The sequence below is a fragment of the Bemisia tabaci genome, chromosome 2 (genome assembly GCF_918797505.1).
Source record: "Bemisia tabaci chromosome 2, PGI_BMITA_v3".
NCBI classification, from domain to species: Eukaryota; Metazoa; Arthropoda; class Insecta; order Hemiptera; family Aleyrodidae; genus Bemisia; species Bemisia tabaci.
In genome coordinates this window covers 17,746,305-17,771,461 of record NC_092794.1, presented here as the reverse complement: position 1 = coordinate 17,771,461, position 25,157 = coordinate 17,746,305, and the positions used below count along the sequence as shown (strand labels likewise).

At 38.6% G+C, this 25,157-nt stretch overlaps 1 protein-coding gene across 1 annotated transcript; it reads left to right on the top strand.

Moving 5' to 3' along the window:
• Positions 1-9,030: 9,030 nt before the first annotated feature.
• On the top strand, positions 9,031-16,256 carry LOC109030453 (uncharacterized). Its single transcript, XM_019041426.2, has 2 exons — positions 9,031-9,281; positions 15,107-16,256. The coding sequence occupies exon 2, from the start codon at positions 15,107-15,109 to the stop codon at positions 15,377-15,379; it is 273 nt and encodes a 90-aa protein (XP_018896971.2). The 5' UTR covers positions 9,031-9,281; the 3' UTR covers positions 15,380-16,256.
• Positions 16,257-25,157: the final 8,901 nt, after the last annotated feature.

Sequence of the window (25,157 nt, the reverse complement as noted above, 5' to 3'; positions counted from 1 at the left end):
TTGAGATAAAAATATGGAAATTAATGTAGCATTATGAAGTATTAGAGTTCACTCAGCGAAACCACACCAGATTTCTTAGAAATCGCATAAAGCTTATATCAATATCGTGCTCATTATTTTGGAAATATAATAATATCCATGCGTACTTCTCCAGTTTAATAGCAGTGCGGGTACATGACATAAATCACATTAGCACACATTAGAGCTAGTAGTAATTGCATCTCTTTCCTCTACGGAGTATTTACCTATGCTGAAGCCAGCATCGAAGGTGGAAGAAATTGAGAGTGAGGTTTTGGCAAACGCCGTTAAGATCGCGTAATAGTGGTGCTGAGCTTGGAATAACAATCGCTACTATGAAACCCTGCATTGCTATCGGAAGTCATTGAATCACCTTCCTGTTGTTGTCATGGGTCCACGTATAGCAATCGCAGTAATTTCATTTAAATAAATCCCATGAACAAATACATACTTAACTTTATAATTATAATAATGGTGTTGTTGGTGTAGGAAAGCAGGATCATATATTTTAACAAATAAAACTTGAGAGCAAAAAAATAGAAAATAATCCATTTTTACCACATTTGTTTGGAAATCATATTGAAAATATAAAAAAGACAAGTGTATAGGGTGAGAATTGAAGCATCTCAAAGATATGGTTCCTTATTCAGTATTCGAAAAACTGGAAAAATTGGAAGCACTAGAAAGTAAATTATAGATAAGATATTAGCGTCCGTTGTTTACATCTGGGAGAAAATTCAAGCTTCCCGCTCGCTTGAAAAAAAAAGTATGTAGGTCAAAAATATATAGGTAATTGATAATTAAAAATAAAGTAATCGTATATTTTAAGACATTTACGTAAATAATGAAAGTTACATTTTAGAAAGAGGGAAAAATCCTTTCTCCTTTAATATCAAGCGTTTGTAAACTTGCTGAGAGCAGTTAAGTACGCTTAAAAATGATTCCGTCGTGAATAACACTAAAATTATCTCTTAATCTGATTTGACCCTAGTACGTTCTAGACAAGCGAAAGGTTTGACTATACGGACGCTGGAACTTCTCATTATCATTCTAATACAGTATTCCTTGAACTTGTTGTTGCAGGTACTGCTGCTACTGTTGCCTATATTCTTACGAGGCTTCAATAACGTAGCTGCGAGTATAGGCCATGGTCCAAGCCTTCTTCCAGCTCCTCTTGTTGTCGGCTGGACCAAGTACGTCCCTCAGGCGGTGCCACCTCACGCCTGGACCTCCACGTACCTTAACACTGGCGTCCGAGTCCTCCCTGCGCCTCCTTACTATGCCCCAGCTTATCCCCATCCTGTCCCCGTACCCTACCCAGCCCAACCCCTCATCCCTGCTACTCCTATCCCCACACTAAACGCCGCAACCCCTCTAGTACCTACTCCTACCTTTAACTCTGCCCCTCCTCCACCACTCACTCCTGCTTTCAACCCCACAACACCACTCTTTCCTACCCCTACCTTTAACTCTGCCCCACTTCCTACCCCAACTTTCAATTCTCCAAGACCCTTCCTACCTACCCCAGCTTTCAACTCTCCAAGACCCTTCCTACCTACCCCAGCTTTCAGCTACGCTCCATCCTTCCCCACCCCTGTTTTCAACTCTCTTCCACCCTTCACCCCCACTCCGATCTCACCCCCACCGACATTCAGAGGAAACCCGGTTTTCAAGTCACCATATCCGGTTCCCTTCCCCCGACCGGTAGAGCCAGGACCAAACTCTGACCCGAGGGTGCCCGCGTCACAACCCTCGGGTAATTTGTTCGCGTCTCCCGGATTTCAAGGGAATTTCGCTTCGCCATACGTGAGCCACCCCAGCGTTGGGGGCCCTCCTCGACCTTACCCTATTCGGGGCTCCCCTCCGTCGTATAGCGTGACTGAGCTTGATCCTGAAGATACGTATGGGCCCCCTCCTAACCCTTACGTCGGAAAGTACCTCTCTGCACCTTCTGAAAAGTACGGACCACCATCACGTGTGGACCGGTTTCGAGAGCACCCTAATCATCCGTCGGTGTCCCATGTTGTGAGAATCGTTGCCAGACCATCGAGGTATTCGGAGTTTTTCCGATGAGCTGTTACTTACGATTAGGCAGGGAGCCTCACAGAGTTAAAGACTTGACTTGAGAAATTGTAAAAAAAGAGAAAAAAAACTTGTGCATATCTTGTATAGTTACAGTTCCTATTACTCTATTAGAGAAATGTAATTGATGTATTTTTGTAATAAACTTTTGATGTTTTGTTTCATATGTTCACGTCTTCGATTTTTATTCCATGCATGGGTGAAATTCATCAAATATGAGATAGGTTTTTGCAAGCTTGGCTGGTCTGTTGCACATAAGAGATGCAATAAAGTGACCAGACTTTTTGCATGTAAAACACGAAAATCACGTTGATTACCTCAAAAAAGTCTGAAATCTACTTCCTAGCGCGCAATTTGCTAAGTTTGTAACAAGTTTTTTTTTTTTTTTTTTTTTTTTTTTTTTTTTTCAAATTTATCGCATCTGCGGACAGCTTTCCATAGTGGCAGACAATCAGGTTTGCTTCGATGGAGACTCTAGGAAACCTAACGTAAATAAACAAACAGTCTCGCGATCTATTAAAAACTTTCCTCGCGTAAAATTTCAATCGATGTAAGGTTTCCTTTTTTGCAAAACAAGGAGCAAAGAGGGGAAACAGATACCAGAAAACGAAGGAAACCATGCATTAGAAAAATTTTGCAAAATTGTTTGTTTATTTAGGTCAGGTTGTCTCGAGTTTCTTCCCGGGCAAACCTGACTGTAGGCAACTACGGAAAACTACCCGCAGACAAACTAATTTGAAAATGCGTGTTACAAATTACGCAGATTAAGCGTCGAGGGGTACATCTCGAACATTTTTGACGTGACCAACGTTATTTTCGAGAGATTTCATACATTGAAACTCTATTCACATGGCCAAGCCTCCTGCGTGCAACAGACCCATTGCATGATATTAGGGCATAGAGTACATAGAGTCGTAATGTAAATGGGACAGCTGGCGCCATGTTCTGGTCGACGAGTTTCGAGCCCGGTGTACGCCGAGCTTTGATCACTTTTTGGATACATTTTCGATCCGAAATGGAGATGGAGAATGTCCTGTAGTATTTCCTATCCTCTTATTTGTTTATACGTCGAATGGCCGGGTCCTTGTGTATCGAAAACAATCGATTATGCATTGAAAAAGTGACCTGGTCTTACACAAGAGTCTCGGGACTCGGGATCTGGAATATGTTTAGAAGAGACGCCAGCTGACCAGCTCTCCCACTTTCATTACGACTCTGTGTACTCTATATATTAGGGACAGCATTATTGGGAAAAAATAAGAGGTTGGAAAGGAAGGGGGGGGGAGAGAGAAAGAGAGAGAGTACAGCATAAGAACCGTACTATTCTTTGAATATTGCAGTCTGAAAAAAATGCTGTATTGAAAATTGCGGGGGACAAAATTGAAGGCGCTTCGACTTGATCTCTTGACACACGCTGCCTTGGACTTGTGTCTCGCAAAGCCATCATCATGATCCTTGAAAAGGAAGAAGCATTTCTTAAAGATCATTTCATTTTAGCTATTCGGTAAAAAAAGAGAGAAAAAGTATTTCCTGTCAGAATTATTGAAATAATCAAAATTAGGCATGAAGTTTTGGCCATTTTAAAAGAAACTCCAAACTTCAAGCCTAGTTTGAACTTGAGATAGCTTCTCATTTATTGGGTCCAAGAAATCATTAAACACGTACTTACTTTAGGGAAATTTATGCGACCAATTTCACGCAATTTTTGCGAAGTTCAGTTTTATTCCTAGTTCCCCTCAAAATATAAATTTTAGTTTGTAATAGTAGTAGTATATACGATTTATTTGGCTCTTAAAATTCTCTATTCAGGAGCTTTTCAGAACAACGGTCCATACTATAACCTATTCCTCCTGGAAAAACGCGTCACGAACGTTCATTGTTGGATTCTACAAACTTTGTGATAAAAAGGTAAAAATTTAATAGAAAAGAAAAGAGAGACTACAGGAAGTAACGTTGAAAAGTACTATATCGGCATGGAGCTGAATAAATGTTTTTATACATACTATTTCCTACTGTCAAGCATGATAAATCAAACTTTAAAGTTCACACAAACGAATTCATCCAAGAGGATATTTAATTTAATCAGTGAAATAAAGTTAGTTACATAATTTTGGAAACTTGGAATATCCATGCTGAATGATTTTTTTGAGAAGCGTTGATTTTATAATTAATGTGATGACGTGTCCTATGATTTTTGCATACCCGATGATCCTAAAAAATTAATATTCGATTGATTATAATAGAAGAAAGAAGATCAAAGTTCAGCCAAACAGGCCGCCAGTATCAATCGGCACGCGCTGAACCTATTAAATAATATGAAAAAAGTTTAATGTGCCGTGCTCATAATTTAGCGCAAAGAAGAGTCGTTTGGAAAAAACTCGAATCTAGACAGAAAAAAATTGTTTTTTTAAAAATGCGAAAAAACTGATACTTTTTAAACAAGTCATAAACTGTTGATGTCTTTGCGGAACGGACTAAATGATAATGAATTTATTCGATCATAACCTTCCGAATGGTAGGAAAAAATGTATGCAGGAAAAAATACCAGGAAAGAGAACGAACGGATAAAAGAAATGCGTTGGGGCCGTATTAAAAAAAAGGAGTGGAAAAAACTGTGATAAAAAATTCGCCTCGTCAGATTTTAACCGTAGGCTCTGCGGTGCACCTGAAACATTTACAAAATATATCGACGGTGAAACTACCAAACCACGTATCTCGCTTGCGGTGTTTAAAAATCTACGCTCATATTTTATTTTTTTGAAGTAGACCAAATCAATATCATTCCTTGAAATTTTCACGGAATTTTCTCCGCACAAAGAGGAAAAATCACAGAAATTTTCAAGACTGAATGTTGCTGATTTTTTCATTTAAAAAATAAAGTATGACAGGAAGTCTGCGACGTCGCAAACCGAGATACGTGGTTTGGTAGTTTCACCGTCGATATGTTAAGGGACGAGGCGAGGCGTTACTAATCGAATTAAGCCGTATTTCGACGGTGAAACTACCAAACCACGTATCTCGGTTTGCGACGTCGCAGACTTCCTGTCATACTTTATTTTTTAAATGAAAAACTACTTAACGTCCAGTCTCGAAAATTTCTGTGATTTTTCCTCTTCGTGCGGAGAAAATTCTGTGAAAATTTCAAGGAATGATATTGATATGGTCTACTTCAAAAAAATAAAATGCGAGCGTAGATTTTTAAACACCGCAAACGAGATACGTGGTTTGGTAGTTTCACCGTCGATTTGGAAAAGAGGAAATACGTTTTAAACCAGCTGAAATTACAGAAAAAAAATGTACACAAAAAACACAGCATTTACTCGAAACAAAGTGAAGCTCCTTTGTGTCTGTATAACGAACACAGTTTTATAAAGCCGAAAATGGGTCCTTTACAGGTTTGCCCAGACTTCTTAAACGCCACATAGAGGAAAAGAAGTTCCCAACATTTTATTAAAAATACAGCTAAATTGGAAATTTTATAAAATCAATTCGTCTGTGTTGTTTTCACATCTTTATCAGACGGTTCAGGAAAAAAATGAAGTGAAAATGCTAAATGTGGCTGAGAAAAAACGAGTTGGGTAATTTTTATCGATTTTTTTAATTATTTCTTTTTGTCTATATTTTGCGATTCGCCAATAATAATGTTGAAGGAAGGAGAAATTTTAAATTAATATTAATGAAATTTACTTGACGTCTATTTTGTGGGGTATCACTGCATTTTGGGCGACGACTGTTTATATTTTTTGCTTGGCGGTTCATCTTTACATGGGAATGTTTTTTGTGGGATTATCCTTTAGTTAAATAAAGTTAAGGGTTGGGTCAATAATTATGAAAGACGCAAATCCCCTTAATTTTAATGAAAAAGAAGTGTTTTGTATCGTAAAGTTCATACAGCTGTTTTTTGTCTTATGCGAGAGGTCCTTGTGTAAAAATCACACCCCTCCGGACAATTGGCGCTATGGGGTGTCCTACATAACACCTCGAGGAACATTTTCAAGGGGGAGCTGCCACGTAGATGTGGATATTTTAGGAAACCCATTAACGAAACGGACAGACATACGAGGGCAAGATTCCGACGGACGAGTGAGATGTGAATGAGAGGGGCGGTCGCGAAATTAGGGCAATCGGAAAGTTGGACGCCTCACTGAAGACTCAATGTCATGTCCACTGCGGCCAAATTTCAGAATCAAATTTCCTGAAAACAATTGTATTATATCACCTAAGGCATTTCAACAACATCGCCAGCTTTTTCCACGAGTGTTTGTCCCTATTAAAAGAGGGAGGGATTTGATGAAAAAATTCAAAAGTACGGTATTGCGATCAAGTAGAGGTGTGAAACATTTTCATCTTTCTTTACAGGAGAAGTCATGTAAAAACTTCACCGCATGACCGCATTTTCAACCTGATAAACATGACCATTTTGCAAAGCTTGATCTCTTCACCATTTAAACCAATCTAATATATGCTGCGAACTTCCATACTGCAAAGGCAATAGGTGTCAGATTATCTTATCGAACTTTCTTTGATTTTGTCTGCTTATTCCCGGGATCAAAAGGAACGGGGAAATGATCCCGTCGACGAAAACCGGGAAAATGATTAGTAAAGTTATCACAGTTTGTGATAGCACACAAGCAAAAGTTGTGTGTAACTAGCAAAAAATTAAAAAGCTTTGCACATCCTTAAGTTTGTACGGAACCACCTTAATATTTACAAAACGCACATTATATTTTCCTTTACTACATATTTTTTTCATCGATTAAAATGAGAATAATCCATACAGAGTGTGCAAACATTTCAAAGTCATGTGTTGAAAAACGCTGACTCCACGCACGAGATTAAATATAAGAGGCTAACACAAAGCGGAGCGGCGGCGCACTGGCGCCTACAAACCTAACAGGGATACTTCACGCATTGCGCAATGCGTGAAGTATCCCTCTTAGGTTTGTAGGCGCCACTGCGCGTTTAACGCTGGCTGCCCGCCCGTCGCGCCGCGCCGCAGCGTACCACGGCGCTTGAAGCAACTATTTCACGCCAGAGGTATTGCACAGTATCATACGAAATTGAAGGCGCTCCAACATATTAGAAATGGCAGGCATCCTTCAAAAGTACGGAGCTTTCCTCGCAAAATAAATCAAGATACTACGGCCCAAAAAGAGAGCGGTAGTCCAAAAACTCACTAAGTCCTAGCATGCGTAATTAGTAGTGTTTAGCATACACTTTATCGCCAGGCTGTTGCTTAATCACCATCGGCTATAAAAGGCTATAAGAAATTATGTTGCCGGCTATAGAAGCTATTGGAAATCTTACAGCCGGCTGTTGGTCTATGGTATTTTGGAACACAGATTCTACTGCCAATTTTTACCAGGGTATTCAGACACCAATCATAAGTCTGTTACATTTTCTGTTGTGACATATATTACAGCTTAAACGACCGAACTTCATTAAAATTTCAGGAAAATCATGGGTTTTTAGGAGTAGTGTAGAGAAGCTGTTAGCTGAGCTGGAAAGAATAAGTAAGAAGAAGAAGAAGAATCACCCAACCTAACCTAACCTAACTCGATTGAAAGCGATAATGTATGACACGGATTTGTGCGAGAGGTTGAATCATGATTGTAAGAAGTGCAGTATTATCTAACAAAAATAATAATAATAGTAATGAAATAAAAACTTAAAACTATGGAATATATAAATAACGATTATAAAAATACATAGCTGAAAAATTTGTTTGAAATAGTCCCCTTACACAAGAAAAAAATTCTTTGATTTAAAAAAACAAAAATACGAAAAAAAGTTGACTTGAATTTTTTTCTAATTTTTAGGAAAATTTGCTTTTGTTGTTAATTAATTTTTGTAATTAATTTTTTTCTCTTTTTTACTATTCAAACGAAGCTTTTTTCCAATTCAAAGGAATGTAACTTTGTCACCGATGACTAATTAAAAAAAAACAGGAGGCCGTTTTGGAAAGAACATTAGTATGCCCGCTCAAGAAAAAGGAAAAAAATAGGGCATTTTATGATAGACGACGATCTTCATTACAACTATCCAGTGACCCCTAAACGGTCTACATTTGACACACATTCACGGTGGACGAGTCCCGGGACGTAAATATAGGTGCGTTATGCGTTATATAACGCAATGCGCAACAGATACGCGATTGAGCGCCAACTTTCTGAGTTCGTGGTCCGATTGTCTGAAATTCGATTTGTCATCTTCTTTTGATGGAAGAGGTTAATGGACGCGCATCGATATTCATCGATATTGATCGATATTTCTCCCATTGCCCGTATAGTGTCCGCTGCAGCGCGGGTGGTAGACTATGTTGCCAGGTAATCCGAAAATATGACAGTTTCATGATCGCATCATCAGAAACTATATGTATGAAAGTCTTAAAGATGAGTTTTTGGGAGAAAAGTGACCGCCTCTGAGACTTTTGGAGACATAAGTATAGTAATTATAGTGTGGGCATTTTAATTCGAGACTTGAGCATGAGTTTTGGGGGTAAATACGTGCAAAAATGGGAGAATTTTATTTTGGTACGATTAAGTAAATTATATTACTAAGGATGAAACTTCCATGTTAGAGGCTCTATATTGTCAGATTAACAGGAACTTTTCGCAATGAACGAAACCTTCAAGAATTCAACATAGGGGTTCTCGGAATGTGCCTACACTTGGAAGGGTCAGAGCCTTTTTTGACCTCAACCAACATTTACAGAAAATAAATAGTTAAAAATTATGAAAATTAATTCGTTTTTATTTTTTTCTTGATTTTGAGGAAAACTTTAGGGTAAAGAATTTTTTTTACTTCAAAGAAATCAAATTTTATCATCGATAGCCAATTTATTTATTTTTTTAGATTTGAAAAATAATTGATTTTTTTTATCTATAAAACAAATCGTTTGACATTTTTTTAGTGATTGCTGGACGAAAATCATTCATCTAATTGGGATGGCTCGTTTGAAATGTTTATGCCATGATTCTCGATCATATTCAGCGTGATGACTGTAGTTGACAACCCTGCACTGCGCTTGCGACAGGTCAAGAATCGTAGCTCATCCCTCGGATTAAAGATTCAACGCACGTCGGAGCCGAATTCATATACGCCAAACTCGGTCGCTGTCCCATCATAACCGTTCATCTTTTCGGACAGCCAGCGCCACACATCCATCCTCCACAGACAATGTAAGTGCTCTTTCCTATCTCCGTTTTCTTTTTAAGACTCGAAGAAGTTTTCCGATTGGGGCGAACAGTAAAGTTAACAGCTCTATTTGCGCGATTAAACCAGCGATATTTCCGCGGAATGGCTCCGCTTAAGTGGAGAATAATAAGAGAGATATGAACGTAGAATACCAATATAAGGTAAAAGTATATAAATCAACCTAAATTGAGCTTTTGCGCAACTTTTTCTATAATAGTATTTTACCAGCGGGCTGATTGTTGACATTTATAGACAAAGCGCGTAGACAAAGAAGACACAGTGAGTATGGAGCGATCCTATTGGTTAAAATGAGTGGTTCTTATAGACTAAGGGAGAAAATTATGGACTGACTAAAGGGTCTCTCGTGGGTTTCCGTTAGTTAGTTTATTACCTATCTCGTTCGTCCATTGCAACCACCATTAAGATTCCTCTATATCCTTTTTGTCCTCTTTGTCTATCGCTTTGTTCACCGATTTCAACAATCAGCCCGCAGTTCATGAATCTAATAGATAGTCTTGTTTTGTCATGTTTTGATGGTTTAAGTTTATGGATTAAAAATACATAATGAGATCTGTTTAAACGCCGAGTTTCTACGTCCAATATTGATGGAAGTATCGCTTATTGAAAAGCGCAGCGTATGACGTATATCGACGGTGAAACTACCAAACCACGTATCTCGGTTTGCGACGTCGCAGACTTCCTGTCATACTTCATTTTTCAAATGAAAAACTACTTAACTTCCAGTCTTGAAAATTTCTGTGATTTTTCCTCTTCGTGCGGAGAAAATTCTGTGAAAATTTCAAGGAATGATATTGATTTGGTCTACTTCAAAAAAATAAAATGCGAGCGTAGATTTTTAAACACTGCAAACGAGATACGTGGTTTGGTAGTTTCACCGTCGATATCCATCTCGGTTGTGCATACCATGGTTTCTTACACCTTGATTTCATCAATCACTAATACGAAATTTAGCATTGGTTACTCGAAGTAAAACGCCTTGGATAATACCAAGGTGGGAAAACCATTATATGCACTACCAAGGCAGACGATGTCATTGTCATACCCTGTTTTTCGATGGGCAATATCTCCGTTGATATTGAATGTACAAAACACGGTGTTAGACACTCAGCAGGCGATTATTTCAGGGGTGAGGCTAGTGATGATTCTTGAAGATTGGCAACACTGTATTTCCTCAAATTAAACATAAGTGAAACAATCGATTCTTGGTGAGGCACCTTTCCTCGCCTAAAATTGATATTTTTTTAATGAATTCCAATGGACAGAGAATGATATTGCCAACTTGCGAAATTCTTTTATTTTTTTATTCTCATATTTTTTCAGTATCAAAACTTGTGTTTAGCTTTCGATTTACGCGCAATAGGTGGTTTCAGGGAAGTGGCATGAAAAAGCACAGGGCCAAAAAAGTGAGAGAAAGCCGCATGCCTAGGGAAATGTGAAAATTCCTTACGATTGAGTTATATTTATATCGCAAAAAAATACGAACAACATTAAAATATTGCGAATGTAAATTTATTAACTGAACAATCAAACTTTCACTGGATCGGCAACGACGCATCAACCTTGCAGTGGCGTGGCGTGAATTTCAATGTATCGATTTTTCTGCCATTTAAACATATGGTAAAGAATCAATTACTAAGGTGTTCGCTGCGAACACCCTGTTTATCGATCTTTTTCCATAGGTTTAAATGGCATAACAATCGATTCATCGCAAAGCACGCCACGCGACTGGCATCAACCTTGCCGACTGATTTATTATCAGAACTTGGATGTATGCATGAGTAGCTATCTACTCTGTATGTGTGTGTCCATCGACCTGCTATTTGTTTTGCCTTTTATATTTTATGACGTGATCACATTAGTCATTAACAACCGCTTATCGATCTCATTTCACCTTTACGGCCGATTTAATTGGATTGCAATCGTGAAACCGACTCGGAGGTTCAACATGGTTTCCATTTCTGTATCTTTGTTCTATCGTCCGAGAATATCTTTACAATCTAAATGAAATGTTAAAAATATTTCATCAAATTTAGCAAACTTTGAACCTTGAGGAATATCTCAAAAATAATGACAAGCATTATATCGCCATTGAAAGTGAGAATAAGCGTAAAAATTTACAAGCTGATGTTGTTTTTCTCTATGAGCTCAATGTGCTTCTCATGGATAAAACATGACATTTTGCACTTTACTTTTCAAACATGTTTTCTATCAAAATGACACGTGTAATAAATTGGGAAATTTGTTGCGTCAGATGATAATACCAATAGAACGAGAATGATGTGATTGATCAATTCATCGTCTCAATATTTCAAAGCTCTAAAAGTGCACGTGTCGCGATTAAAACGTGTTTTACTGTTTTTCTCTTAGTGTAATTTCTGGCGCCTAGGCCCATTTTTAGAATAACCAATTCGAATCGGTAATTATCTCGACCCACAAAATAACTACACTGATTGTGAGTTGGTTGTAGCGATTGATACAACTATTCGTGTTCCAAGGATGTGCGTGTTGCATGTTCAAAATTGAAGGCGCTCCCGCTTCTCTCACTTTGGCTGCTAACTGCGGTCCATTTATAGGTTCGAGTCCTGAAACAAGACATTCTTCTCTAATTTGTCTCTGACAATATAGGAACAGCGGGCCAATTATTCAAAGTTTAAAGCAGCCCGATAAGACATCGAAATGCAATGCATTGTATGGGTAAGATAGAGCTTTGTCTTGTTTTGTCGTGCTGACATGGTTTCAATAATCAACTCGCTGTTTCTTACCGATTCCGAGATTATTTCAGTTTTTCACATCGTCATAGACCATACTGTAGCAGTTGAAACGGCAGTAAAACCCTCTTGAAGAATTACAGTGTAGAATTTTTTCTATCATGGAACTTTGTCTCGGGCTCGAAGTTACCTACAGCTGGTTGATTAGCTCACAATCAGAAGTCCCCCTGTTATTTAGCTGATCCTTGAGGCGTTTGAACTTGCGTCTCCGCTACTCACACGCACACACGCGCGAGAGCCCGATTTCAAAACCATCCCCCTGAGCACTCAAATGAAATGCGCCCTCCGGCTCAACCTACAACACTGCGCGAAATAATGCGCAAGTCATACTTTTTTTGATTAGGAAAGAATGATTATAATACCACGTTTTATAAACAAATCAACCTCTCTGATGAAAAACGCCGTATGAGCATCCTTGCGTCGCTAAATTTCTTCTGATACTATACGAATTTACTGGAAAGTTTTGTAATGTTTTTCCTTGAAACTTCTGGATTATTTTTATGACAATTTGACTAAGCGATCCTAAAAATGTCAACAAAAAATGTCTCCCAATATATCTCCAAAATAAATGTTTTATTGGGGAGAATCTGGCAACATCAGAATGTTTATACGGCGTTTCTCTTTCACACGGCAGAATTTCGCTGTTCGTGTTGAAAGATTGATTTATCGGATCGCAATTTTACCTTTCAGCCGGTTTGCCGGGACGAATATGTCCTCAAAAACTCACATAATATGAGAGGCCACGTGGGGGAAGTCTTGAGTTTCGATATATCCTATTTTTTGACAACAAAGTTAGCAAAAACCATATTCAGACATTTGAAATAAGAACAGTCAACAATTAAAGGTTGATTTTTTTCTCGGTCATTTGTAGGAGAAAATATTACGGGCCTTGCCAACTTTGACCTGTAGCGTAGCCAGGGAGGGGGAGGGGGAGGGGTCTGAACCCTCCCCTATAGGAAAATTTTCTCCTTAAAAACATCATTTTTCCAAAATTCAACATTAGGACTCCCCCGCATGAGGAATTTTTGACCGGAGAGAGACCCTCCCTCCTCTAGGGATACTCCTGACTCTGAGTGAACAATTATAGTTTTTTTTTACTTCGTTGCTGCGATATGAAATTGAGGAAGTATGCATACATCGATTGTCCTTTTTACGATGATATATCAAAATCACAATGTAAACCATTGGACCGCGTTCAGCAGAAAGGAACCAAGCCACATTAGCTATTGCCAAATGTAGCCGTGTCATTTAATTTCTTACGAGAGAACAATTGTGCGGATTCCTTTAAAAATTTCAAGGAATTTGCTTCGTACCATGCAGAAAATTCATTGGAATTTGCACACAAATCCGCACAATCCTTTTCATGGATGAAATTAAATTGCCCGATTAAATTTGGCAATACCTGATGTGGGTTGGTTCCTTTCTGCTTAACGCGGTTCATATGGATTACATTTTGCAATAAGGAACCACTAACTCTGGCTCTCCCATAAAAGCGCATATCCGCATATGGAAACCAATGGCATGTACGTTGTTTCTGAAATGGGCCAGAAATAGCGGTTCCTTATTGCAAAATGTGGTCCATATATTGGATACTATTTCTGGCTCATTTTAGAAACAACATATATGCCATTGGTTTTCCTATGCAGAAAAGTGCTTTTATAGAAGAGGCAGAGATAGTGGTTCCTTATTGCAGAATGTAATCTATATGGCCTGAGGAAGGGATCCATTCAAGATCGACCTAAATAAACCGTATGGGGCTTCCTCGTAAAAAGGATCTTTCATAAGAAGACTATGAGTACGGCCCTAAGTCCTGATTACGTTTGCTCCGGCGGCAACGCCGCTGATTGGCTAATTGAGATGGGGCTTCTTGGTTTTCGGCCAGGGTCCTCCGCGAGCGGTTCTGATTGTAAGCGGTTATTCATCAGTGGCGCATCCCGCTTTGCGATGAATCGATTGATCTGCTATTTAACCCCACAGAGAAGAATCGATTTTCGTGGCGCTCACAACGAACACCTTAATAATCGATTCTTTACAAGCTTCGAATGGGAATTTATCGATAGTTGATTATTCACGGCGCGCCGCCGTAATTTATGACTGATGGCGATGCCGTTGATCAGCCGTAATCCGTCTTTTTGGAGGCTAGCCGTCTCCTTTCTAGCTCTGTCTCCGACTCGGCCCAAAGTTCAAGGCCGCGGCTCACTCGTGTTTTGACGCCGAGCAGGTGTGGGAATTGGAACCTCTTTCCGCCACACTGCCCCTTCCCTCGCCCCGTAACGGACCTTCCACTTCTTCTGGATCGAAGTCTCGAGTTTTTCGCAGATTGGGATTCTACGTCTTCGTGTTAACCGCACTTCAGAATGGACTACGAGACTACTGTAGTAGATACAGCAAAAATGGACTTTTTAATTGAAAAATAAGCGTCATAAAAAAAGAAAAAAATTTCAAAAAAATCTTTGGGCAAATTTAAAAAAAAATGACTAAACTTTAAACTTTTATAGCTACATTATGATCTGTACTTGTAAAAAAATAAATTTTGATAGGGTATCAGGCAACTTGTAAATGGAACTTTCTGCTCACGGGGCGGGGCTCTTGCTCTTTCTTCGTTATACTGACGGAACTTTTTTGTTGTGAGAAAAGAACTTCGGTCGTGAGCACACTCTGTCCTCATAATGGAAACTTCTGTAGCTGTAACAAAGAAAGAGCAGGACCCCATTATGAACAGAAATATATACTTTTTTTTCTTCTTTTTTTCCAGAGAGCGGCCTGAAGAATGTCAAACATTTTATTCCCGAATACACCCGATATCAAGAAAAAAAAAACTCTAAAATAATGTCTTCCGAGCTGCATGTAATAATGTGGTAAAATGGCGCTGGGTCGGGAGTAGGGTCCACGCTATTTTGCGGGAAGAAGAAGGCCAAAAGGTTCACAAATTGTCCAAAAATTTTGAGCTCTAATGAGTATCAGTTCAAAACCTGAGGGGGAGAGTATCATTCAATAATCGTTCTCTGTTTCTGTTACAGATGTTCATCACAACGATATTCTTCCTTCTGGCTGCCGCCTTCACCCAATCTGCGGTCATCCCAGCGCCTTTGGTGGCCCCGTACGCAACCAGCTACTCAGCGCACAGCATCAACCACGCCTACGCTGTACCAGCTGTCGCGCCCGCTGTCCCTGCCGTGGCAGCACCTCTCACCGCCGCCCCCGCCCCCGTGGTGCCCGCCTACCGCCCTTACGCCTACAATCCTTACGCTCCTGCATATGCTGCCCCTTACACTTACCCTTACTTGCTGTAGAACCTCCATACCCTGTGCAGCAATCTTCTTATGAGGGCTCAGAGAACCAGACGTTTACCCAACATTGAAGATCTAAATTGAATACGTATTTATGCTAAAAGGAATTATGTGCATAGAGTCTATGTGAAACATAGTTCCTTTTAGCATAATTACGTCCATTTAACAGAACGGAGCCAGAATTTTTGGAAAATAAGCTCATTGTTTGCTTGGAAGATGTCTCTCAGTATCGCTCGGTCGTTAGGTCTTTTCCCTAAATTCATTTCCTCTAGGGGGTCTGAGGAGAAACGAGCAGTGTAATTGCAAGGAAAAAATTAAATTGCTGATTTAACAATTTTGTAGTTAAAAAAAGCTTCTAACATGTTTCAATGTAGATTTTTCAACAAAAAACGCTAATCTAACCACCCCCGAGATTAAATGAATTGCATTTTGCAGAAAGGAACCACTATCTTTGGCTCTCCCATAACTGCACTTATCTGCATGGGAAAACCAATGGTATGTATGCTGTTTCTAAAATGGGCCAGAAATAGTGGCTCCTTATTGCAAAATGTAATCCAAATTAGCTTTCCACCATTGAATATGTATACTTGAAACACGTCGGACGTATTTTTTAACGATTTAATTGTTAAATTAGCAAGCCATTTTTTTCCGTGTGGCTCCTTTCTCTGAATTGGTCCTACCCTGTTTGGCTGTCGGTTCTCTTGGAAATTGTATTCCTGTAAATATGATCAGAGGGATTGGAAAACCAAGGATTTATTAAACTTTATTACTTTAAATCTGTGATTTGCCATGTTGTATGTATATAAAATGTAAAAATTATTTGAGAATAAAAAATAAATGATAAACAAAGATTTTATAATATACAACTTTGACACACATCCCCAGAATATGCTGATATACCAAAACAAAAAAAAAAAAAAAAAAAAAAAAAAAAAATTGAAATATGGGTCAATAACAATATGGAAGGCAGTAGGTCCAAGCCTGCAACAACCAACGCTCCATATCCCTCTGAAAGCACTCTGATTAGCATGAATGACATTGGTGCTTGTCATAGTTATGTCGATCCGCAAATGAGTGATGTCTTAAGATGTCAATGTATAGGTAAATCCAGATGAACGCTGCCAATTTCCGATGAAAATTACTAGATTTAAATCGCGAGTGCGAGGAAAGATAGTAGGAGCTCACTCCAAAGCGACAACGTTGGAATAAATGCAGAATGCACTTGGCCCCGATAAAACACAATGTAAATTGAGAAGTGTATTATTGACTCTAGATGCATGCGAGAAATCGGAGACGAATAAGTGCAGCCCGTATCAATTACTTCTCCTACGAGTAATTGAAGGGTCGAGTAGGTGCGACTAATCAAATATTGCTTTTGACCTGCGGGCTGATTATTGAAATTAGTAGACAAAGAAGACAGAGGGAGTATGAAGCGATCCTGTTGGTTGAAATGGGTGGTTCCTATTGACTGAGAGAGAAAATATGGTGGACTAACTATAGGGTCGTTCGTGGGTTGTCGTTAGGTTACCTCATTTGTCCATTGCAACCACCCGCTTCCACCAATAGGCTCCCATCCATTTAAATCACTTTTATCTTCTTTGTCTATCAGTTTCAATTAATAATCGGCCCGCTGGTGACTTTACTATATGATCAAGCATTACCTAGTCGAGAAGTTGAGGCGCTTCTGGGAATAAACAGAAGTTAAAAATATAGATAACTACACTAAAAAAAAGTATCCTTTTAGGTGTAGCGATGAAAGAATGGTAATCACTGACAGACTCTGTAATTAGACAACTCGTATTTTCTCAAAATATGGCAAATGCTACCGAGTGTCTAACATTGAAAAAAAGTTTCGGGTTCTATATACACACCATTCGTCCCAGACTCAGAGGCTGAAGCTTCCAGGTGCTGGAGCCGTAGCTTCGATTGCTCCGAGTGCTAAGCCCGGAACTTTCGGCCTCTGAGCCCGTAACACGGACGGTATGTCTATACAGCCTTAAATACGGCTTTCACGGCCGGAGTTTTTTTTTCAATGCAACAGTGTCACTGTGTTAAAAATCTAGTAGACTCAAGATAGAATATATCATAATTCTGATCATATTTACCATACTTATTTTTCAGTGTACCTAGGTCTAAAAAACCAACCGAAGCTAATTTAAAGAGAGCGGATGCTCTCAGTTCGTTGAGATTATTATCGAGGCTCCTAAAATAGCACCACATTCAAAAATCGTAGAAAATATCTCCGTGCAGTTATTAATACACGAGTTTATGTATGCAAAATCTTCATTAATTGGATGTATATCAATACAAAAAAGTTGATTTGCATTTGAGTCGTATGCAGATATGTCCCTTAAGGCTGCGATTAGCCATCTTATATCAATTTAGTATAAAGGAAACCAAAATATCAGATTCTGATATTTTGGTTTCTATGCCCGTATCATTGCGGATATTAAATATAATTTATTGAATTACTTTAAATCAACAACAATAGGATTGGTGACAAAAGGGACACCTAATGCAGCCCTTTTCTGCCTGTTTCCCTTGCTTTGATAGCCTTCACTCATCTCTGTGCAAAATTTCACCGAGGTGTTTCGTAGCACAGTTCGGGTCTGGGAAAGCTAAAGCGCCTTCACTTTGTTGTGTATGCAATATGGACATCCGCCGAGCACTATTAGTTGCTTGCAAGTGCCGTGATTTATTTCCGTTCATTATTTATGAGACATAATTAGCTTTTCGGATTCTTCATCTTCTTCATCATCAACCTTATCCCTTTTTATCTTATTCTCCCTGCCTTTTCTTATCTTTCGCATCAATATTTTTCTTCTTTTCTTCCCTCTTAGTCAACTTTCCTTTCATCCTCTACGTCTTTTTCTATCTTCTAATCTGCATCATTTTCATCCTCCTCTTCTCCCTCTATTTTATATGTTTCCCCATAGGTACTTGCTTTTATCTTCGTTCTTTCCTCTTTTTTTCTGTCCTTCCTGGCTCTTCCTGGCTCTTCCTCTCTTTCTTCGCCTCATCATTTTTCTTCTTTGATTTTTATTTTGTCGTATTATTAATTTTTCTGAACAACCTAACATGTAATTAAACCAGAATTATGGACCAAGTCGCATCATATATTGTGACGTGGAACATTTTCTCACAGTGGTCTAAATTCATTGCACTGGAAAAGAGCTCATCGTTCTTTCAAGACATAAATTTATTATCCTTATTGATTAATGGTTTAACAAGTTCTAGCGGTCATAAGTTGTTTTCACTTTCCTAGCTAAAAAAGATATGAAAAGTAACTTTGATTGTATGGATGGGAGGGACAGGTCTGAAGAGTAACTCGAACTCTGAGCCCTGTAGTTCTCAAAGAGCGTACCGCCGCTTAAAACGCACTTGCTTCACGCATCAATTACAATCCGCCAACCAATCAGGGATGCCAGATTGTAAAACGTAAATTACCTAAGTCGTTTGATATCAGCATAGCCCGATTGTCAGGCAAACCTAGGTTTGTCAAGGAGGTCATCAGGCAAACATAAGTTAGGTTTGCTTGAAAATATTAGGAAACAACCTAGGTTTGCCTAACGCCATTTCAGGCAAATCCCGATTTTGTTTTTGACTGTAAGTATGACTGTACCACTTAAATCTTGAAAAATATCTGTGGAAATTATCAAAGCAGCTTTTCAATGTTTTACTTGTCCTCAGTTTTCACAAATGCACAAAAAGTACACTTAAAGGCTCATGCACTGAACCCCTCAATTGAGGAAAAAATCTGACAACTAGGACTTTGATCGCGTTGCCTCATATTAAAGCATAGGTTGTTATCCCGATTGCGTCTAAGTAACGCAGCGAGACTTGATACGGCTGAGGTTGCCAGATTACTCAGTATTTTTCAATATCTCTGCCTATGTTTATACGGAAAGGATAATTTTGTGAACACTTTGACACGCCCGCGCAAAGGATTTTTGCATCAGCTCAATCGTCGCCAAAGGCCTGATTTGAAAATTTTTATCGATTGGTTTTAGCCCCACTTCGATATAAATACTTTAAGACAATAAGAGTTAATCCGTAAAGAGAAAAATAAATTTTAAAAAATGAGGAACTGAGAATAATAACTAACCTAAATACCTATTTAAAAGTAAAAGAACGCATACCGTCGCCATTTTTTCGTAACTAAAGAAGTAACGGAAAATGTAGGAATTAGCGTTGAGGGCGAATTGATTTGACCCGAAGGCGAATTAGTTTTACCAGAGTGCTAATTTTACAGTTAGTGCTATTTTCCAATTCTGGTTCGCGCTCTAGTAAAGTCAAGTCAGCGTATGGAGCGCATTCGATTGGTGCTTCAGTACAATAAATTGGTTCTGAAGTCTTATTTTGATTCTACTTGGCGAGAACTTACCAAATTAGTACTCAACGCTAACTACTTTTTTTTCAGTGTAAGTAAAGTTTATTTTCGATTGAAATATTTATTTTTTCATTTTTTGGAAAATAGCTTTTTTAAATAATTACGTAAGTGCTTTTTCGTTTCCTACAGGGTTTTCTATCGATCAAGGTCATTTGACTCTAACCATCCATCGAGATTCAAAATCGACCCCCAGAACTTGGCAGGATAACTAACGCGTTGGAACGCTTAGACATTGATATGCGACTGAAATTGGATCAGGTCGAAGTCGGACGCACTTTTTACTCATGCGTGATGAATTGAGTGACAGAGGGCGTCACGTCTGTGCCTGGCATGAACTTTCGCATTGCACAAATGCGTTGCGCCGTCGCGATAGCGTCCAAATTTTTTTGGCAAGGAATGGAAGCGCAACAGGTCAGTCTACCCATGTCTGCGGAGTAAATTGGAGATCATTTAGCGAAGGTGGTGTGCCTCCTTTCCACGTGGGCCTTAAGTCGTTGTTCTTCTGGCGTAAGGGCGTAACTGGATTTCCACATGAGTCTCAGAAAGCATGGAATCATATATAAAAAAGGGCTCACGTGGAAAATGAAATACGCCTTTACGTCAGAGGGGCAACGAAGTTTTTCTTACGCGACGCGCGGTTTACGTGCAGACCACGGAAATGTAAACTGTACTGCCGTGCTAAGGAAAAACGCCGTATGAACATTCGAGAGTCGCCAAATTTCTCCCGATAAAACATGTATTTTTGACTACATTCATGCACATTTTTCTTCGAAATTTTCATATATTTTAGATTAAATCGCGTACAAACTTGTCTGAAAATTTTAGAAAATAGTATTCACAATTTTCCCGGTGAATTAGGTTTTTATTGGAAGAAACTTGGCAACGTCTGAAGGCTCATTCGGCTTTCTTCTTTCGCACGGCAGTGTGGACAAAGTCATGACATGAAATTTTGTCGGTGGTCCTCTAAAACCATTTCATTCTTTCATTAAATAGTTTCTTGCAAATTTTAGCGGAATCGGTTCATATTAACCCGCGCATAAGGCTTTTTTGCTTAAATCACGCATCTTTTTAAGGATGGATTTTAAAAAAAAAATTGATGGGTCGGCAAATCTGGTCATTTTCAGCTTTTTTTTGCTTTTAGCGCTGAACGCGATTTAAAGAGATAAAATTGCGACAGGTCGAAGATAATCGTCCATGATCTTTGATGATCCTAGCGATTTTATCGCCAAAAAATTGTAAAAAAAATCGCTACTCAATTTCAAAATATCGCTATTTTTCCATGGGGAAATTATTCTTTAGACTTGGTCCACGTAAGTTGAAGTCTAACTCAAGCTAATGCAATTACCATACAACAGGAAAATGCCGACCCTCTTCATGCATCGATTCTGTTGTGCCCGGTCCATTTGCTCATAAAATTTATGAATTGGGCGTGTCAAACGGATCTATAACAATTATTAAAATTTTAGTATTTAGATTACATGGACGGATTACGTCCAAACTCTTCCTTTGTGTCTACGCGATGCCAGGTTGCCAAAAATTATCTACTGTGTTTTTCATGAAATAGCATTTCTGCTGTACAATATGGCAACTGTGGAAGCTCTCTAATGACGGCTGCTGTAAAATTGGGTGGGAAACGATTGGGGCGGTTGAAAAATTCAGAATTGTAAAAATGATTGCACCTGCCTGGTTGTGTGTGAGTCGAAGGTTAACTAGCCGCCTTTATTTTTTACCTCATCGAGTGTCTTCGCAATCCATTGCAAGAGAAATGAGTGGGAGCCTTGGTAATTTTTCTAAGAAAGAAGCTGTGTATCGAGGAAAATAATACGTATGGAACAGGGGCGTGAACGAAATAATATTGATTTTTAAACGATTGGGTTTTATGGTTAAGACATGTTGCTGTTGTTCTTTCTGCGCTATATTTCAAGGTGAACCATGGAAAATGAGTGAGCAGCAAATTGTAAGTCATACCTACTTACTAACAGGATCTATTTGAGCTTGAATAAATATGCCAATGGTCAACAATGAACCAACATTTCCTCGTAGAGCTAGAACAAATATTTAAATAATTCTGATCGTTTTCAAACGATAATTTTCCTAAATTTCTGTCAAATAAAAAACAAGAAAGAATAATACAATTCTCCTCGATTTGCGAAATTAATCCTCTATGGCATGGTATGGTGTAAATTACTCGTGACGATCCACTTTTTGATTTTTTAAAGACTGAATCTTACCTCTGTAGCATGATTTTGCAAATTTTTATAGGTGTTTTCTTTTTTTTTAAAAAAAAAAGATTTCCATAAATTTGAACTTTTGGGCACAGATAAATTATGGGACTTCATATTTTTAAAAGAGCTAAAGCATAGGTTTGTGTCCCCTTGAATCCAAGACTAAAAGTTAATTCCTGCCATAGAGAGTTTTGGTAATATTGTGAGAAGATCTGAGAAAGAGAAATAAAGGAATAACGTAAGACTATTCTGGAGGGAACTCCCCAAAACCCCCTCTGGTGTAGCTATTAAAGTATGCTCACGTGAATACGTCGTTTCCATACGCCCACCCCAGATTACAAATCTTTCGCCCTATGTTATATCTAAATATCATTTCTTTACTTCAGGATAATCATTAAAATGATTTAACTCATTATTGTTAAATTCTTGAGTATTGGCACTTATGTCTATTTAGTAATTAGATTTCCTGACATTATATTTTAGGTCCTTGATGTCAATGAGAAGTAGCTTGGATTAAAAGATAATCGTGTTGGCTGTTGGTGCAAAGGGTTGTGTCGCCTCACCACAGAATCGTATAGCATCATTATGAATAATGATTTTACACCGTGCCGTTCAGTAAATTTGTTTTCCTGCATCGAAGACTAATTAGTAATTACTTCGGATATGAATGGGGTCAGTGGCGTGGCGTGAACAATTGATTTTCGATAATTCCCCACTTGAAGCTATAGTAAAGAATCGACTATCAAGGTTTTCGTTACGAATACCCTGTTTATCGATTCTTTTCCATTGGTTTAAACGACCGATCAATCGATATATCGCAAAGCACGCAACGCCACTGAATAGGGTATGTGTAGCACGTGAATGAATGGGAGATATAAATACATTAGTAGGAGTTCAATATCACGTTAAAGTGGAATAAATGCCTCTCAAACGAGAAACGAGTTTTTTGTTCCTACTTTTTGCGTTATGTACTTGTCCCCAAAGTGCGTTCTTAAAATTCCAGCCATTCATGTATACTCACTTTTCCCCCTTTGAGATCGTGTCGTGACACTGACCTATTTCCTGAAATAGAATTTAAATCCTCGGATTAGCGAGAAGCTAAACCAGGCAAAAGACGACCATCTCTGGATAATTAATTGTGGGTTCGTTATACAAGCGCAGAGCAAAAAGTCACTCTGTCCAGTACCCAGTGACCCTGTCTCTTTTGGACATACTCTTTTTTCGACAAAAGCAGCGCTGCACGCACACATATATGATAGCCTTTTGCGAGAGTGGAAATTCCAACAACTCAAAAATTTAAAAATTGGATTAAGTATAAGTGAGGAAAATTAGTCCATCCTGAACACCTTGATCAATAGAAATTGACAAAAATGCGAGTAGGTAACTCAGTCTAAGATGGAAACATTCATTTTTTTAGCAATTGTATAGAAATTAACTCCACGAAAGAAGACTAGCGGTGTGTATGAATGACTATGAAAACGCCCCTCCCTGTTTTCTGTGCGAAATAGGAACTTTGCTCCATATTTGGACCATATTCGCAAGCCCAAACTGATCATTCCGATGATTACACCAATCTAAGAATGCACTTTTTTGACGCTGAACGACTTGGAAATGTATACGCAAAGCACAATGAGGCAATTATTTTGGGACACTCAGAGTGTATTTGAAATTGATTGCTCCGTTGATCTCTCAAAAATTAACAGTATTTTATCCTATCATTTATTTTATTCTTCAAACTTCCTGACCCCATACTTTGCCAATGCACAATAGCGGAAATCTTCCTCATGGTGATTATAAAGACATGTAAATCAAGACTGATTTTGTAAAAATTACGTAGCTTTGTTGTTACTCTTTACTGGTGCGGCTAATAACCCACATTGTCATAAATATTTTTTTAAAAAAAACCGAATTTTTTATATTTGTGCATACAAAATTTTTTGAAAAATCAACAAATCTGCCAATAGCGTCTTGAAATGAGCGAGATGAAATGATCTCTCATTCTACTTATCGCTATTCTGAAACGAATCATCGGCACATACCTACTTTTTACTTTTGAATTTGCTCAGGTAAATTTGTTTAAAAAAACCGATCATTTTTTTTTAAACCTTCGTTATTCAATGAGCTTTTAATGCTTCCTTAATCCATTAATTTAGAAATTCAGAGTAATGAGCTTAAGGTAAATCGTGGATTTGCTGGTTTATGGCTCGGAAATTGCACCTCTAAAATTGAGCCCAAGTGCGGCACATGCCAACATCCAAGACCGCGGAAACACCAAGTGACACCAAATCACCGTGATGTTACAGAACAAACTTACGCTGACAGCATACAAATGAAAGCGAATCGTCGAAAGGTGACTTGCATTCTTCGTCAACTTTGCTAAAATCGCCGGTTAAGACTTCAAACTGCGAGAGTCATTTGTCACGTTCTCTCCCTGAGAGAGGCATGTTTTAGCACCGGGTGACAAATTAGCAATGCCGTTCTGGCGGGACGGATAATCTTGTCGAACTGATTTTCGAGGCCTTCAGTTTTATATTTTAGGAACTGATTAAAAGTGAAATAAAAAAACGGGAAACAACACTTCCACAGTTTGAGACCGCAAAATAAACTATACGCATAAGTAACCCTAGCCTCTCCGGATTATTTTCAATTCAATACTTTGAAGGAGGCCTACCGTGACTTTATTTACCGGTGAAAAAAATTTACAGGTCTCTCGTTGTAGTGCAACCTCTGAAAAAATTAATCCTCATATCAGGGTAAAAAGAAAGAACGCTTATTTTTTGTGTCCGTATATAGACCGCATTATACTCTTTTTGAAAAAGGTGAACATAACAATTCCACAGGAGGAAACTAAAATAAATATATCTAGTGCCCTCGTAATATTAGCTACCATCACTATGTTCTCTTCTTTAAAATTCGTCAGGCATTCAATACTTAGACCCTTCTGAAAGCAATGTTTCCGATTAGGCTTCAAAAATCAAGGGCCTGCTTTTATAGTTGTCAGGAATCGTTGATTGGCACCGATCCTAACTGATTGTGAGGCCGAGCTACTGATTGCACCTAGCCATGCAATCAGGCGCGGGGTTAAGACCCGCACCTCGACGACACATAACTCACCAAGAAAACGCAGGTGTTGTATTTCTTCTATAACTTCGAATTCTTACTCTCC

Coding starts and splice junctions, on each gene's coding strand:
- LOC109030453 (XM_019041426.2), top strand. CDS start 15,107: ATGTTCATCACAACGATATTCTTCCTTCTGGCTGCCGCCTTCACCCAA.